At 35.7% G+C, this 15,844-nt stretch overlaps 1 protein-coding gene across 5 annotated transcripts in view; it reads left to right on the top strand.

The window, feature by feature from the left end:
* The window catches only part of ASMTL (acetylserotonin O-methyltransferase like), a 65,088-nt gene extending 55,841 nt beyond the window's left edge, over positions 1–9,247 (top strand). For 4 of the 5 annotated variants that reach the window (XM_074213661.1, XM_074213664.1, XM_074213663.1 and 1 more), the window contains 3 exons: positions 3,620–3,763; positions 5,563–5,685; positions 7,134–9,247. In XM_074213661.1, coding sequence (XP_074069762.1) covers positions 3,620–3,763; positions 5,563–5,685; positions 7,134–7,357 — 491 coding nt within the window. In that variant the 3' untranslated portion in view covers positions 7,358–9,247. The remainder of the gene's footprint in view (positions 1–3,619; positions 3,764–5,562; positions 5,686–7,133) is intronic. The other variant, XM_074213662.1, reaches the window with a different exon arrangement.
* The last annotated feature ends 6,597 nt before the right edge of the window (positions 9,248–15,844 follow it).

Below are 15,844 nucleotides of genomic sequence, written 5' to 3' on the forward strand. Positions count from 1 at the left end.
GTGGTTCTGCTGGATCAAAGGGTATGCATATTTTTATTGCCCTTTGGGCATAATTCCAAATTGCTCTCCAGGTAGGTTGGATCAGTTCACAACTATACCAACAATGCATTAGAGTTCCTGTTTTTCCCACATCCCCTCCAACATTGATCATTGTCCTTTCTGGTCATACTGACCAATCTGAGAGGTGTGAAGTGGTACTTCAGAGATGCTTTAATTTCCTTTTCTCTAATCAGTAATAATTTAGAGCAATTTTTCATATGACTAAAGATAACAGACTTAGGAAAGATAATTTGAAAATTATTGGAATACCTGAAAGTCATGATCAGGAAAAGAGGCTTGACATCATTTTCAAAGAATTACTACAGGAAAATTGCCCTGATATTCTAGAAGCAGAGGGCAAAATAGAAATTGAGAGAATCCACCGATCCCCCGGAGAAAGAGATCCCAAAAAACCAACCCCTAGGAATATTATAGCCAAGTTCCAGAACTCCCAAGTCAAAGAGAAAATATTACAAGCAGCCAGAAGGACACAGTTCAAATATCGTGGAGCTGCAGTCAGGATCACACAGGACTTAGCAGCAACTACATTGGAAGCTTGTAGGGCTTGGAATACAATATACCGGAAGGCAAGAGAGCTTAGAATGCAACCAAGAATGAACTACCCAGCAAGGCTGAATGTCCTCTTCCAGGGGAAAAAGATGGACTTTCAATGAACCAGGGGAATTTCAAATGTTCCTTTTGGAATGGCCAGAGCTGAACAGAAGGTTTGATCTTCAGATACAGGACTCAGGTGAAGCATGGAGATTGGAGGAGAGGGGGAAAATATGAGGGACTTAATGAGGATGAACTGCATGTATTCCTGCATAGAAAAATGACACTGATAATACTCATATGAACCTTCTCAGTTAATAGAGCAGGTAGAGGGAGCTTTTATAGTTGAAGCACGGGAGAAAGCTGAATTTGAAGATAAAATATGGTGTAAAAATGGAGTCAATAGAAAAAAGGGAAATGGAATGGGAGAAAGAAAAAGGAGAGGGGGAATAGTCCAAGATATTTCACATAAGATTTTTTTTTATTGCAGTGAGCTATTGCAATGATATGGAAGGGGAGAGACAAGGGGGAATGAGGGAACCTTTGCTCTCATCAGAGATGTCTAGGAGAGGAAACAGCAAATATACTCAATGGGGTATAGACATCTGGAATAAGAAGGAGGGGGGAGCAGGGGGAAGGGGTGGGGATGTGAATAAAGGAGGAGAGGATGGACCATGGGGGGAGAGTGGTCAGATATAACACATTTTCTTTTTTCCTTCTTGCAAGGGGCTGGGATTGGAAGGCCTGCCCAGGACCATGGGGCCAGGTGGATGCTGGGCCTAAGGGGTGGTATGGGGGCTCAGGGCTTCTTGGCCCCAGGACCAGGGATCTGTCTGCTAGGCCACTCAGCGACCCTACAGCAGAGTCAGAGTGAAAGGAGAGAGAAAATATAGTACATGGTAGTGGAGAAATAAGAAAGGAGGGAGTTGTGATCAGCAATGGCAATGTTGGAAAAATATGGAAGTAACTCTTGTGATGGACTTTATCATAAAGACTGTAATCTGTTGGAACAAAGACTGAAGCACATTTTTTGTTATTATTTGGGGGAGGGTGCAGGGCAAGTGGGGCCGGGTGGCCTGCCTGGGGCCACATAGCAGGGTGATCTTTGGGTGTCTGGGGCCAGATTTGGACCCAGGTGCTCCTGACTCAAGGGCCAATGCTCTGTCCGCCACCCAGCCACCCCTACTACTATTACTATTTTATTTCATTTTTGGTCTTTTTTTTTCTTCTTTTTGGTTTTTGCAGGGCAGTGGGGATCGGGTGGCTTGCATGTCACATGGCTGGGTGATTGTTGGGTTTACGAGGCTGAATATGGGCTCAGGTGCTTGTGGCTCCAGGGCTGGTGCTTTGTCCATTATGCCACCTGGCCATACCTACAATTATTACTATTATTTTTTTTTAATTTTAATTTTTTTTCTCTCCCCTTTACTTTTTTTGCCCAAGCAAGTCTATCTATATTCATGGGGGGAGGGGTATTTTGGTTACTTGTAAACAAGAATATTTTATTAATGTAAAAACAATGTGTACAAAATGAGAATAAAAAAAGAAATAGAAAGCAAAATCATGGGTTTTCTTGATACAAGGTTGTATGAAGACCCTCAAGAAAAAATGAATTTTATATGTTAAATATTGCAATGATAGTAAACTCCTATCTTCTAGAAATTTATTATAATATCCCAAATTTATAATTTGAGTTAAAAAAAACCCATGGCCCTACCTAACTATGGGACATCTGACAAATCACTTTATTTCTCCTAAATCTAAATTAAGTGTTGCACTAGATCAGGAATTCTTAACTTAGAAACTCATAACTTTTTTAAAAAGTATTTTGATAATCAAGTATAATTTGATTTTTTGTTATATTTTATAATTTTGGAAATTTGTACATAATAACTAATTCTTTTTATTAAAATGAAACATATTATAATTATTCTAAGAAAGGATCCATAGGCTTCACCAGATTGTTACAGAAAAGATTAAGAACCCATGGTTTAGATGATCTCCAAGAGTGTTTCCTGCTCCAATGGATTTTGTTTCTATTATCAGTAAAAATACAAAATGGGTAGGGACTCTAGATATTTAAGAAGTCTTCCCTTTATTTCCCAGTTAGGACATTCCCTTCATGCATAATATTTTTTCTCTAATCAATTGTTAGCTTGCCCATAAGGAAAAAATAGTTATTGCCTCTTGCTGAGCTACTGACCTTTTGGGGCTCTTGTGATTGTTTTCATATGTTAGCAAAGTAAAGTGAACAAAGTAATGATATCAACTTTATGATGTTTGGTGAGCATCATATCATCATGAAAAAAAGGTTATTTAACCTAAAGTCGTTAAAATAAAATGGTTCCATTAACTCTACAGTGTTTTGGATTAGGGATCAAATTAAGAATTCAAATAATATAAAACCCCTTCATGTGTTTTCTTTATGCCTAAAATTGTTCTTCTGTCAAATGCATAATGAATGAATGCTTTATTGATTTTTTTTTAAAAAAAAGTTCTAGCACTAGAGCTAGCCAGGAGACACATATCTAAACTCTGTAATAGTCTCTTTAGTCGCTTACCTCCTTCTTCTCCCTTGTGTCACTGATGATGGAAACAGAAAGAGAACAGAAGAATTTTCTTAGATTTCAAATTGTTTTTCATTAGTTTTATTGGTATTTTTGGCATTCCAAACTAACCTGGAAATCTTTGAATGGTGGTCTGTACTGTGTTTCTGTTTTCTGAAGACAAACTCTGCTTAGCTTTTAGAGAGGCTGCTTGTCAGACTGGTCACACGGTGATAACTCCTAAAGCCCGTCTGCTTCTTACTTATAGAATGGTTGCCATCTGAGAAGGAGAGGGCTTACCCACATATACAAAATAACAGGCCTTTGCAGTGTTGGAAGTCTGTAATTACAGAGAATTCTTCTACACCCTTATCTTTTAGCTTGTATCTTCAGTGTCGCCTCAGTGCATACTTGGCTGTGCTTCTAGCTCTTTATAAATGCCAGGAAAGTATTTTTGGTTCAGAATTCTTTTCTGTCCACAGGCTGTACGGGAGCTTTGGCACATGTACTAATACAAGAATACCCAAATCTAAAAGTGAATGTGTTTGACCTTCCTAATGTCATTGAAAATGTTTCTTGTTTTCAACCTACCGGACAAGACAACAGTCGAATAACTTTCACATCAGGTAATTTTAAATAAATGTAAGGCGAAAAGAAAGCTGAGAGACAGTGGTGGTGTACAGTGGGCTCTCAGTCACAAGACCTGAGTTCAAATGCTGTCTATGCTATTTATTAACTTGTGTGCCCTTGAGCAAGTTACCTGTGATGAGGGATGTACGAAATAACCTCTAGGGTCCCTTCCAACTCTAGAGCTGTAATCCCAAAACCTGGGATCATGTAGGCAAAATGAGTTCCTTATCTCTAAATAAGACAGAATAAGAGGGTCATATCTTGGTTATAACTTCAAAGCAATATTAAAAACTGCTATGGATTATCATGGAAATTTGAGGATTTTTATTTTTAATTTTTTAAATTTAATTTTTGATTATATTTTTAAATTTTAATTTTTTAAAAATTGCCCACTAGCTTAAATTTTTTTCAAATTAAAATTTTTTGGCCATGATGTCATAATTTAAAAGATTGCTTCATTTATTAAAAGAAAATTGTGCCACTGTCTCCTCATGCTTCAAACTGTGGATGGAATAATGTAAGGGTATTCTTTACCCCTGGGATTCACCTGTCCTCTAGATTGAATCCATAAAACTCTAGAATCAAGGGGTTCAAGATAAGACTTCAGTTACGAACTCATTATCATTGTAACCCTAGAACAGTTCAGATAGGGCTTGTCGGAAGAAATGGAAATTTTTATCTTAATATTTCTCCTGATTCATATTGAAAGACCTGGGCTTAGACCTTTATTTGAAATTGAAAACAAAAGATAACCTTCCTTTCTCATGGCAATGATTAGAACACAATGATAACCAAATTTGGGGGGGGGAGTTATTTTTTTTTTAATAAAGATGACCTTTACACGCAACAGATAGATTCTTCTATTTCACTTAGGTAGAACTTGAGTCCCATTGCTAACTATTCCTACTCTGCCCTCCTGTCTTGCCCCCTCTGTAACTTCTTTGTGAGAAGTAGTATGACCTAGTAAGATAGAGAATTGGACCCTGAAGCCAGTGGGTTAAATCATGATTACAGAAGACAAATAATGGAGAATCCTGTTCTCTCCTGACTGGGGACATATTTTGGACATGAATTATATGGTAATTTTTTTAATTTTAATTTTCTATTTTATTATTATTATAGATTAATTGATTTATCATTTAATTATTTATTATTGTTTTATTTTATTTTTATTTTTTCCCCCATGGTTGGGTTGAGGGAAGTAAGAGGGAGGAAAAAATGATTGATAATTTAAAAAAATAACATTTAAAAGTCAAGTACTTCTGGTATATATTATTTATGTTTTCTTGGAAAAGTCACTCTTCTCAGTGATCCAGACTAGTGACTTATAAACTCAAATAGATATAGGGATCAGTAAGCCATACAGAAGAATCCCCATAGCTTGCATATGTTGACTTAGAAAACTATATGCTAACATTATCCATATCTTATTCTATTTTTATTTTTTTAAGAAATTATTTATATAATTTAATTTATATTAATTATATTAATTTAATTTTTTGAATATTTGTTAAATATTTCACAATTACATTTTAATGGCCTGTGCATATTTGATACCTCTGCACTAGACAACTCTCTGAAACTATAAATTACAGAGATGGTGCTGACCTACATTGATAACGGGAGTTTTCTCACCTGGGAATTGAAAGAGTGACAATGAAATAGTGAGTCCAGTCCCTTTCCTCAAATTTCTGTATTGTGGACTCAAGGTCTTACCATAGGCCGTTTCATTAAGAATGTTTTGAAATGACTTCCATTTTCTAGAACTTTTCTTCATTTTATTTTGTGGAACTAGGTGATTTTTTCAAAGATGATATCCCTGAAGCTGATCTTTACATTCTTTCAAGAGTTCTCCATGACTGGCCAGATGACAAGATTGATACATTATTAAGAAAAATTTCAGATCTTTGCAAACCAGGTAAAGCCTTTCTGTTTCATTTCAAAAACTGTGAAGGGGAGGGCTGTGCTAGAGCTGTTGTTAAGATGATATTCAGCTTAGGCTTCTTCTCCCCAAGTTATTCCCTCTCTCTGGGCCAGAGTATCTCCTCCGTAGAAGTTAACCTAGATAATAACCCTTAAGCTTTTTGCTGGCTTTGAATCCTTTGACCTCACAGCAATGTTGAAGAAATTTATGAAATCATTTTAAATTATTTTAAAGTGAATGTCAGATTTGGGTTTTTTTGGTATCCTACCTGTTTATGATCAAGCAGAAGTGTTAGCTCTCTTTTATATCTATCAAGAGAAGTAACTTCTGTAGTCTTGTAGTGTAAAATATTTTCCATTATTCATGGCAAATATAATTTGATTTTGCATGTACATTTACAACTTTAGAATTAATGGCATGCTAATAAGATAATATTATGTATTATAATAATACAACACATTGTAATCATGTATTAGAAATATTATATATAATTTTATATAATACATATAGTATAAATAACAGGTCATATATATTAAAATACATTGTGATAAAATTCATTATAATGTGGTCTATAATATGTGTTTTATAATTTATGTTATATTAATGGTACATTAGTACATTATAATAATGTGTACTATATAATAAATTTTTAAAAATTCCTCATTCCCTAATCAGAGCATTTGCTAATAATAAAGAAAACTAGAAGTTTATGGCTTGATTTATCTCTAATTTAAATGACTTATTAATATTTTCTGATAAATTAATATAGATGTATGAAATAATAACAATAGCTAATATTTCAAGAGAGCTTAATGTTTGCGTGGTGCCTTTTATGTTTCCTCATTTGATCTTTCCAGTGACTCTGGGAGGTAGGTAATAATATTTTATGAGGAAACTGAAACTGAGAGAAGTTAAGTGATTTGGCCAGGGTCAGAGACAGAATTTAAACTCAGGTCTACCTGACTCCTAGCCTACATTCTATACCTTGCACCATCTAAGAGTTTGTTTCAATATATCTTGTCTTTCTAATAATCATTCATTTGCTGGTTGTTCTGCTGCCCTGTAACTCTTTCAAATTTGTAAAAGAACTGGATCTATAGATTTACTTCCCATTTAAATAAGATGTTAATACTTTCAGAATCTGTAGAAGTAAACAGTTCAGACAGAGAAAATTCATGCAAGGGGGTTCATGTTCTCTGTCTTTCTAATAATTGTCCATTTTCCTATTATTTTGCTATCCTGTGAATAGGTAATATTTGCGTTATCAACACCTATCTTTTTTAGTGGAGGGTTGTAGAGATTGTAATTTAGTCCACTAATTAGGTTTCTGAACTCTCTACTAGCATAGCCTTGCTTTTTTTTGTTGTTCAGAAGCAATTACCTGCATGTGTGCAATCACCTATTAATTTAATGAACTGTTTTGGTTTATTTTGAAAATATAGGCTGTGCCTTGCTGATAGCTGAAATTGTACTTGGTGAAGAGAAGATAGACCCTCCAAGAGCTGTGCTACAGTCCCTTAGTATGACGGAAGGCAAGCAGAGGAGTAACTCAGAATACAAACAGTTGTTGGAAAAATATGGATTCACTCAAGTGCAGACTAAGATAACAGGAAATTTTTTAGATGCTATTTTGGCATTTAAAAAAATTACATGTGTAGTGAATTAAGCAGTTTGATATTTTGAAGTTCAACTCTTTTCACAGCACTAGCCTCATAAATAAAAGTTAGTCATATGGGGAAAAGTCTTGATACTATCCTCTGGACCTTTTTAGAGCCCTTCCTGGACCTAGTTCTTTCAAACCTGATGGTCCTGTTTGTGGATGGCCATGGTGACTGATCTGTGGATGTGCAAGCAAACCAACTAAATCCTTGGACTCCTCAACCCCAAAGAACCTTGTCAGCTCTTAGCATTCAGAACAGACTCTGGACTCCTCTCTCAGGTTGCAGGACTGCATCCTTGACCATATTAGAAATGAAGAAATATTCTGCTCTTTGGGCACATTTCCAGGCATTCTAATAACAAGTTTTTTTTGGAAGACCTGGATTTTTTTCTTGTATTTCTGTATGTTAAATATTTTGTGTGTATTCAAGAAATTTAGGTTAGTTTTTTTTTTTTATTTTTGGATTGTCACCTGATTCTGTTGCCTCTTGTCATGGTATCATCTCCCTGATATCATGGTCCTTTTCAAGAAGGAAGGACAAACAATAACATTTTAAGGAATATGAAGTTATAGGCAAATTTGCCTGAGTTTTCAGAAATTGTTTTGACTGTAGTTTCTGTTTTTTCCATTTGACTGTGAAATACTCACTTTGGAACTTAAAACATACACTCAGTTTCAAGAATTTGAAACAATTTTCAAATCACTAATCTACTATGACTCTGACTTCATCTCACCTGCTTCTTCTGTTTAAAAAGAAAAATTGAACTGAGAAGGTTAACATAGAGAGTTAGATTTTGAATGAGTGCATCAGTAAGTAACTATTAATCCTGAATTGTAGCTAAAGACTAATGAATGGAAGAAAGGAGAAAGAAAATGAAATTGCCTTTGTCCTAATAAGCTTTCTGCTCCTGCCTAACCTAAGAAGGGGTCCATCTATATCTTATGACCATTTAGTCAGTGGAGATATTCCTTGATTCAATTCATGACCTTACTGACTTATCATTTTTGCTTCTTTTCGTTTATGTGTCATAAGTCAACTAATGAGAGTCTATATTTTGCCACACCTCTTTTGGATATTTGGGAATCAAATCATTAGAGAGGACTATGAACGCTTTAATAAAGTGCCATTAGTTGAGATCTTTGCCTCAGTCTCTTTTATTGTAGGTGGAAAATTTTAATGCCCGCATTTCTTAACCATTAATGCATGTATATTTTTGTATCTTTTTCTATTACCATTTGCTGTCATAGAGTCATAGTTGACCCATAGTTATGATGATCATTGAACCATCAAGTTCAATCCTCTCTTTATGCAAATGAGGGAATGAAGCCTCAAAGAAATTAAGTGACTTGCTTAGGGTTACATGGTAAACGTCAGAAGTGGAATTTGAACTTAGGTTTTCTTGACTCTGAAATTCACTATTTTCTATTATGCCATGCTATCTCTCAGAAGGCCAGTTTTATTCTAGTAGGAATTGAGGTCTTCTGGGTTTATTTGTATCAATTCTGTTCCTTTGTTAATTGCCTTTTTTACAACCCTGATCCTGTGCACCATATTCAGACTCACCTATTCCATATCCTTCAGTCTCTTGAAATTATGTATTTGACTCATATGTTGCATGGTGGATGCCTCACAACTCTTAAAATATGATTTCAGATTCTCAACTTTTGCCTTGTCATATTTGTCTCATTTTTTTCATAAAATTCTTTTCTTTAAATTATTTTATTTATTTATGACAATGCATTGTGACTTACCCAAGGTCACACAGCTAGTTAAATGGCAACTATCTGAGGTTGGATTTGAACTCCAGTCCTCCTGACTCTGGGGCCAGTGCTCTATTCACTGTAGGACCTAGCTGCCCCTTTCCTTCATTCTTTTTTTTTTTTTTAGGTTTTTGTAAGGCAAATGGGGTTAAGTGGCTTGCCCAAGGCCACACGGCTAGGTAATTATTAAGTGTCCGATACCGGATTTGAACCCAGGTACTCCTGACTCCAGGACCTGTGCTTTATCCACTGCGCCACCTAGCCTCCCCCCTTTCCTTCATTCTTGAAGAAGACCATGAGTGAGAGGATGCTATGCTAAGTCACTATCCTTACTTTCTCCTCTAGAGCTATCTGAGTACAGTGGCCAGGTATGAATCAGAATGACTGAAGATAGCCCTGGATGCCTGGAGGCAATCAGGGTAAAGTGCCTTGTCCAAATCACTGCTAATAAGTATCACATGTTTGAGGTCAGATCTCAACTCCAGTTCTCCTGACTTCAAGGTCATGCTCTATCCACTGTGCCACCTAGCTTCAAGATCTGACCACTTGCTGATTGAAATTACCTTAGATGACAAGAAAAGAAATGGAAGTGTGAGGCTGCAGATCAGAGGGAAAGGAGAGGAGCAGCTATGAATCAGAAATTTATTTGAATAACATGGCTTCCCAAATTGGGCAAACCAGAAATTTGTTAGATATAATTTTATGCATCAAGTATTAAAGAAAAAAAATCATGACTTCTGTGTTTGATTGTTTTACTAACCCTATGTATTCAATTAGATTTATAAATTTTGAAATTAAATCTTTTAGGAAATATTATTTATTATAATTTCAACTTGAAAGTTTGTAAAAAATTAGCATATACCCATTTAATTATTGAAAATATATTATGTTTGGGGGGTGGCTAGGTGGCGTAGTGGATAAAACACTGGCCCTGGAGTCAGGAGTACCTGGGTTCAAATGCAGTCTCGGACACTTAATAATTACCTAGCCGTGTGGCCTTGGGCAAGCCACTTAACCCCATTTGCCTTACAAAAACCTAAAAAAAAAAAGATATACACACATATACATATATGTATATATATTATGTGGAGGCAGCTAGGTGGCACAGTGGATAGAGTCTGGCCCTGGAGTCAGGAAAACCTGAGTTCAAATTTGGTCTCAGACATTTAATAATTGTCCAGCTGTGTGACCATGGGCAAGCCACTTAACCCCATTGCCTAATTGTTTAACCCTATTAAATATTTTTTTAAAAGAAAATATGCTGCTCCTGTGTGGAGCAGTTCAGTGGTTCAGCAGAGAACATGGGCCCTAGAGGCAGGAGAACCCAAGTTCAAATACTGCCTTAAACACTTGATACTTAGCTGTGACCTTGGGCAAGTCACTTAATCCTGATTGCCTCCAAAAAGAAAGAAAATGTGTCCGATCTAAAAAAGATTTCTTAACTTGCAATAACTGTGAACTAATAATGAATCCTTTATCACTGATCTTAAAGTATGTTGTAACAATGAGGGATTCAATATTTGAGAATCTTTAAAATGTAATAATACACAATGGGTAGTATTTATTAAATAGGTTTTCTTGAAATTGAAATTTATTGCTTTATATTATGACTCCTCTCTTATGTCTTGATTCACACGTGGCCAATTTTTTTTTCTTAAATTGTATTTAAGTTTAAAAATTAAAAAATAAAATAAAAATATAAAAATAAAATTCACCAATAGTGTCCGCACCATTTACACCACAGGAGACATCATGAACTAGGAAAAATAATGAAAAAATGGGAATCTCTTGATGTAACTTAATTACCTCCATAGCGCTTTTATTGCATGTTTTCTTTTTATGATCTTATGTTACTCTCTGCTTTGAGAATGTCTTGGATATGTTTTGACATCTATATTTCTGTTCCAACTTCCGTTTTAAGTGATTTTCAACATCAATATGATACATTTTAGCCAAAACTATCATATTTCTCTAACCTGCCTGTTTGATTAGCTTGGGCATTTCTCTGACTTTTTCTATAAAATATCTCTTGTACTTGGATAGAATTGGGCAGTCTTTTGTATTCTTCATGCCCAAAAGCTAAGCCTTTTTTGTTTGTTTGTTTTTAAAAATATATTTAAAATTTAACACATTAGTTCTAACATTTCCCTCTAGTCTATGATCATTCTCAACTTCCTTATCTCTTTTGCATTTTTCTTTTTCAAAGGGAAAGCAGTTAGGGTTAAGTGATTTGCCCAGGTAGTAAGTGAGGCCAGATTGAAAGGTTCTCCTGACTCCAGGACAGGTGCTCTATCCACTGCATCACCTAGCTGCCCATTTTTAAATGACTGGTTCATGCTATTTTCTTTTTGACTTTTTTAGGGGGAGGGGTATTACTATTACTCTGCTTCCCCCATTCCCTCTCTTAAATGCTCCCCTCCCACACCACTCCCAAAGGAGCTGTCTTTTAATATAGATAGGTACTACAGTCAAAATAAATCTCTACATTGACCAAGTCTTGAAACTCTCTCATTCAGGGCTCCTAAGTGCATCAAATCTTTTCTAAGAGGTTAAGTAGCATTATTTTTCACCATTCTTCTGGAATTACAAATGATCATTGCATTGATCATAATTCTTTGTCTTTTACAGTTATTTTCCTCTATAATGTTCTAGTCATTGTATGAATTGTACCAAACACTGGAAGCTTTAATAGCTTAAGACTGTACTAAGACATTTGGAACATTCTGTTCCATTCTGAAAAAGCTAATGAATTATTTCTAAATCCAGTAGCCTTTTCTTTTTTAGTTTGTTTGTTTTGGGGTTTGGGGGGGGTTTTTGCTAGGCAAACGGGGTTAAGTGGCTTGCCCAAGGCCATACAGCTAGGTAATTATCAAGTGTCTGAGACTGGATTTGAACCCAGGTACTTCTGACCCCAGGGTGTTTTATCCACTATGCACCTAGCTGCCCCTCAGTAGCCTTTTCTTAATCCTAATCTTTACTTATCCACAATATTTAACACTACTGATTATCCCCTTTGAAATATTTCTCTTTACAGGGTTTTCGTGACATTATTCTGTTGTGATTCTGTTCCTACTTGTCAGGACTACAGTCTCAGTCATATTTGCAAGATCATCATTCATGTCTATAGATGTACCTGAGCACTGAGCCTCCTCTACTCTTTTTTTCCTGGATGATCTCATCAGTTCCCTAAAATGACTGTCTAAACTACATATGCATTCCTGCTGTTCTCTGAGCCTCAGTTCTGGGACTGATTTCTTTGGTGTAGAGGATCTCCTGGTGCAGGCATTTCCTCTACTTATTTCAGGTTGAGAGCTGACTTGTAACTTAGAGACTTACAGAGATTCCTGGGCAACTGAGAGATTGTGACTAACTAAATATCATAGTATGTGTCAGACAAGACTTGAACCTAGATCTTTCTTATTCCAAGTCTGCTTCTTTCTTCACCATCCATATTATCATTTATAAGCTATACATTATCATACAAAAAGCACAAAGTGGTTATGACAGTCAAAGAGAGGGATCACTTTAAATTAGATACCTCATCTGTTATAACTTGATGCTTCACGTTTTATTCATTTCTAAAACTTATTTCAGCAAGGGCCTGGTATTGACAGATAGAGCTATTGTAAAACACTCAGTCATTAAATTCAGAGAGAGATGTCACTAGATTAATGTCAGAATTGTTTTGACCAAAACAAAAAAAATACTAAGAAAGGAGGTGGAGAGAGTTCCCATTGCTGACATTATGCCTTTAATATATCAGCAACTGCTATAAAATAATGCTTCATAATTTGCCTCTGTTTTTAAAAATCTAAACAGATGGACAGTGTTTTAAAGCTTTTCCCCTACCAGTAAGGATGAGAACCCAAATCAGAAAGTAAACATTTAAGTAATAATGGCTTTGAAAGGTGAGGATGTGGTGAAGAAAGCTAAGTATCTTATCTTGAGAGAAAAGCATGGTACCAATATGAGAAATAATCTTATCCTTCTACTTATATTAATAATAACAAAAAAAATTCAGAGACCTTAACTGACAATTCTTGTGGCAAAGAGGTTGCTTAGAGAACTGCATAGTGTTGGGCATTAAATAACAGACGGTAGCATTTCCTTATCAGTTAACTATTCAGTGAAGCTAAAAACAATTAGCAGTAACCCCCCCACACACACACTCATCTGCTTTTTCTTGCTTAGTTTAGGACCTTAGAACAAGTTATGTGTGGGGTGATGCCTAAGGATTTATGGGTTACATTGTTTGCTAGCACTTCACATGCAGTCAGGATCCTGGCTAAAGAATCCTCCGTCAGCTATTAATGCCACAGTCATCCTAAGCGGGTCACTTAATGTTTGATTCAACAAATCTAAAAGACCTGTCACTTGTCTTAGATTGTATGCTGGTGATGCAAAGATGAAACAAGACAGTATAGCTTCTGCCCTTGAGGAGTTTATAGTCTGGTATGGAGATCCACAATTAACTAGGACAAAGTATACTATGATAAGTGCATAGGAACATGATCCTTTATGACTGGAGACATCAGAGAAGTTCTGATGACAGAGGGCCTTTCTAAGAGGGGTCTCTAAGGAAAGTAAAAATTCCCAGTGCAAGCGGATCTGTATAAGGGTAATACATGAAGTTATAAAGGCAGGAAAGATGACTAAAAGGTAGGGAAATAGAGAGTATTTCAGGTTGGCTCATGGAAATAGAAGGTGAGAAAACTGTACAGGAAAATTGGAACCAGAGTGTGGATGTTAGGTGGAGGAATTTTTCTTTTACTTAGTAATTAATGGGGAGCTACTGAAGGGTATGGAGCAAAGACTGGTCAGCCTGAGAAGAATTTCTATGGTATCAGTATAAAGAATGATTTTAAGCATAGGAAAGATGAACATAAACCATTATGGGAGCACAGATAAGAGACAGCAAAGGCATGAACTATGTTAGCAAGGGAAATAGAAGTTTAGATGGATGAGAAATTTCAAAGACAGAATTAAGAGTCTAGGAGAAAAAACAAAGATAACTAAGGTTTTATGTCTGGTCTGTTGGGCAAGTATTTCCATTTTATAGATTGGAAATTCAGTCACAAGAACACTATATTATTGGTAACTGAACTTGAACTTCTTCTGATTCCAAGAAAAGTATCCTTTCTACTATACCACATTATTCAACTGTCTTCAAGATACTCTTGTATTATTATTATTAATTTTTTATTATATTAATGCTGGATGAATGACAGTGCTATCAACACAAATAGAGAAGTAAGGAAGTGAAGAAAGGACATTCTGCATGGAATTAGAAATGTTAGAGAGGATTTCAGAGAAAAGAAGTACTTGAGAAAGATTTCAGTTACTTATCTAAAGGTTATAATTGAAGCCATACTGTTACTAAGCAAAAGAAAATAGGAAAAAACAGCAAAGGACAGAGCTGGGGGGGATACCCACTTGCTAGATGAAGAATCACAAAAGTACTATGTCATGGAATCCCAGAGCAGGAGAATTCATTGGTCAACAACTTTGTATATCTAAGAGAGGTCAAAGAGAATGAGTTCAAAGACAATCGGAAAAGGGCCATTGGATCTGACAGTGAAGTCATTGGTGACTTTAAAGAATTTTCAGTAGAGTGGTGAAGATGGAAACCAAGTTCCAAACTTGTATTTGTATTCTAGCCTTTTTCCCAAGTATCTAATGGAGACAAGATTTCCCACTAGGCATCATTAATGCATGGAGGTCTTTGGATTAAAACTGGCTTATACTCAGAGATCCAGGTCTACCTTGAATAATGACAAAAAATAAGAAATTTTGTATATATTTTTCATTTTATTTCCAATTATATGTCAACATTTTTTTGGTAAGATTTTAAGTTCCACATTTTTCTGTTCCCCTTCCTACCTTCCTGTCTTCCTGTAAGAGTGAGTAATCTGATATAGATTAGACATAAGACATTATATTTTTTCAAACATTCCATCTTCCTTCTGCCCTCAAAAAAGAATTATGTCTGGAGAAATCACAGAAGAATATCTTCTATTTTGTTAACCCTGTTCAACAGAGGGATTCAAATGGCTAAATTCTAATGCATCAAAAGTTCAAATGCCACAGGAAGATGGTAAGAGGAAGACAAAACCCCCAATTGCAGGTTGAACTAGATTAAAATGTAATTGGGAGATTCTTAAAAAAATTAATAAATATATAATACAATATGGATAATGTTCATTTGTGATTTTTCTAAGTCAATATGTAGCCTGCAGGACCTTTCTATTAGAATTTGATATTATTGTCATTAGGTCCTCATTTTAAGGTCGCATCACTCCATACTCCATATATTTTTGTGGTTCCCACTTGCCTCTAGGATCAAATTTAAAATCTTTCATTGCCTTTCCTATATTACTCCATTCTGTTGAACCAGCTTTCTCTCTGCTCATCACAAAGGGCGCTCATCTCCCCCTTTAATGCTTTTTTTGTACTTACTGGCTGCTCCTCATGCTTGGAATGTACTTTCTCCTCAATTCTGCCTTGTTGAATCCCTCTCTTTTTATTTTTTTATTTTTTTAAAATTTTTTTTTTGGAAGGCAAATGGGGTTAAGTGGCTTGCCCAAGGCCACACAGCTAGGTAATTATTAAGTGTCTGAGAACCCAGGTACTCCTGACTCCAAGGCCGGTGCTTCATCCACTACGCCACCTAGCCACCCCAGAATCCCTCTCTTTAAGGCTAAGTTGAAGCACTAGTTCTATATGATGACTTTT

This window comes from Macrotis lagotis, chromosome 1, assembly GCF_037893015.1.
Source record: "Macrotis lagotis isolate mMagLag1 chromosome 1, bilby.v1.9.chrom.fasta, whole genome shotgun sequence".
Lineage (NCBI taxonomy): Eukaryota > Metazoa > Chordata > Mammalia > Peramelemorphia > Peramelidae > Macrotis > Macrotis lagotis.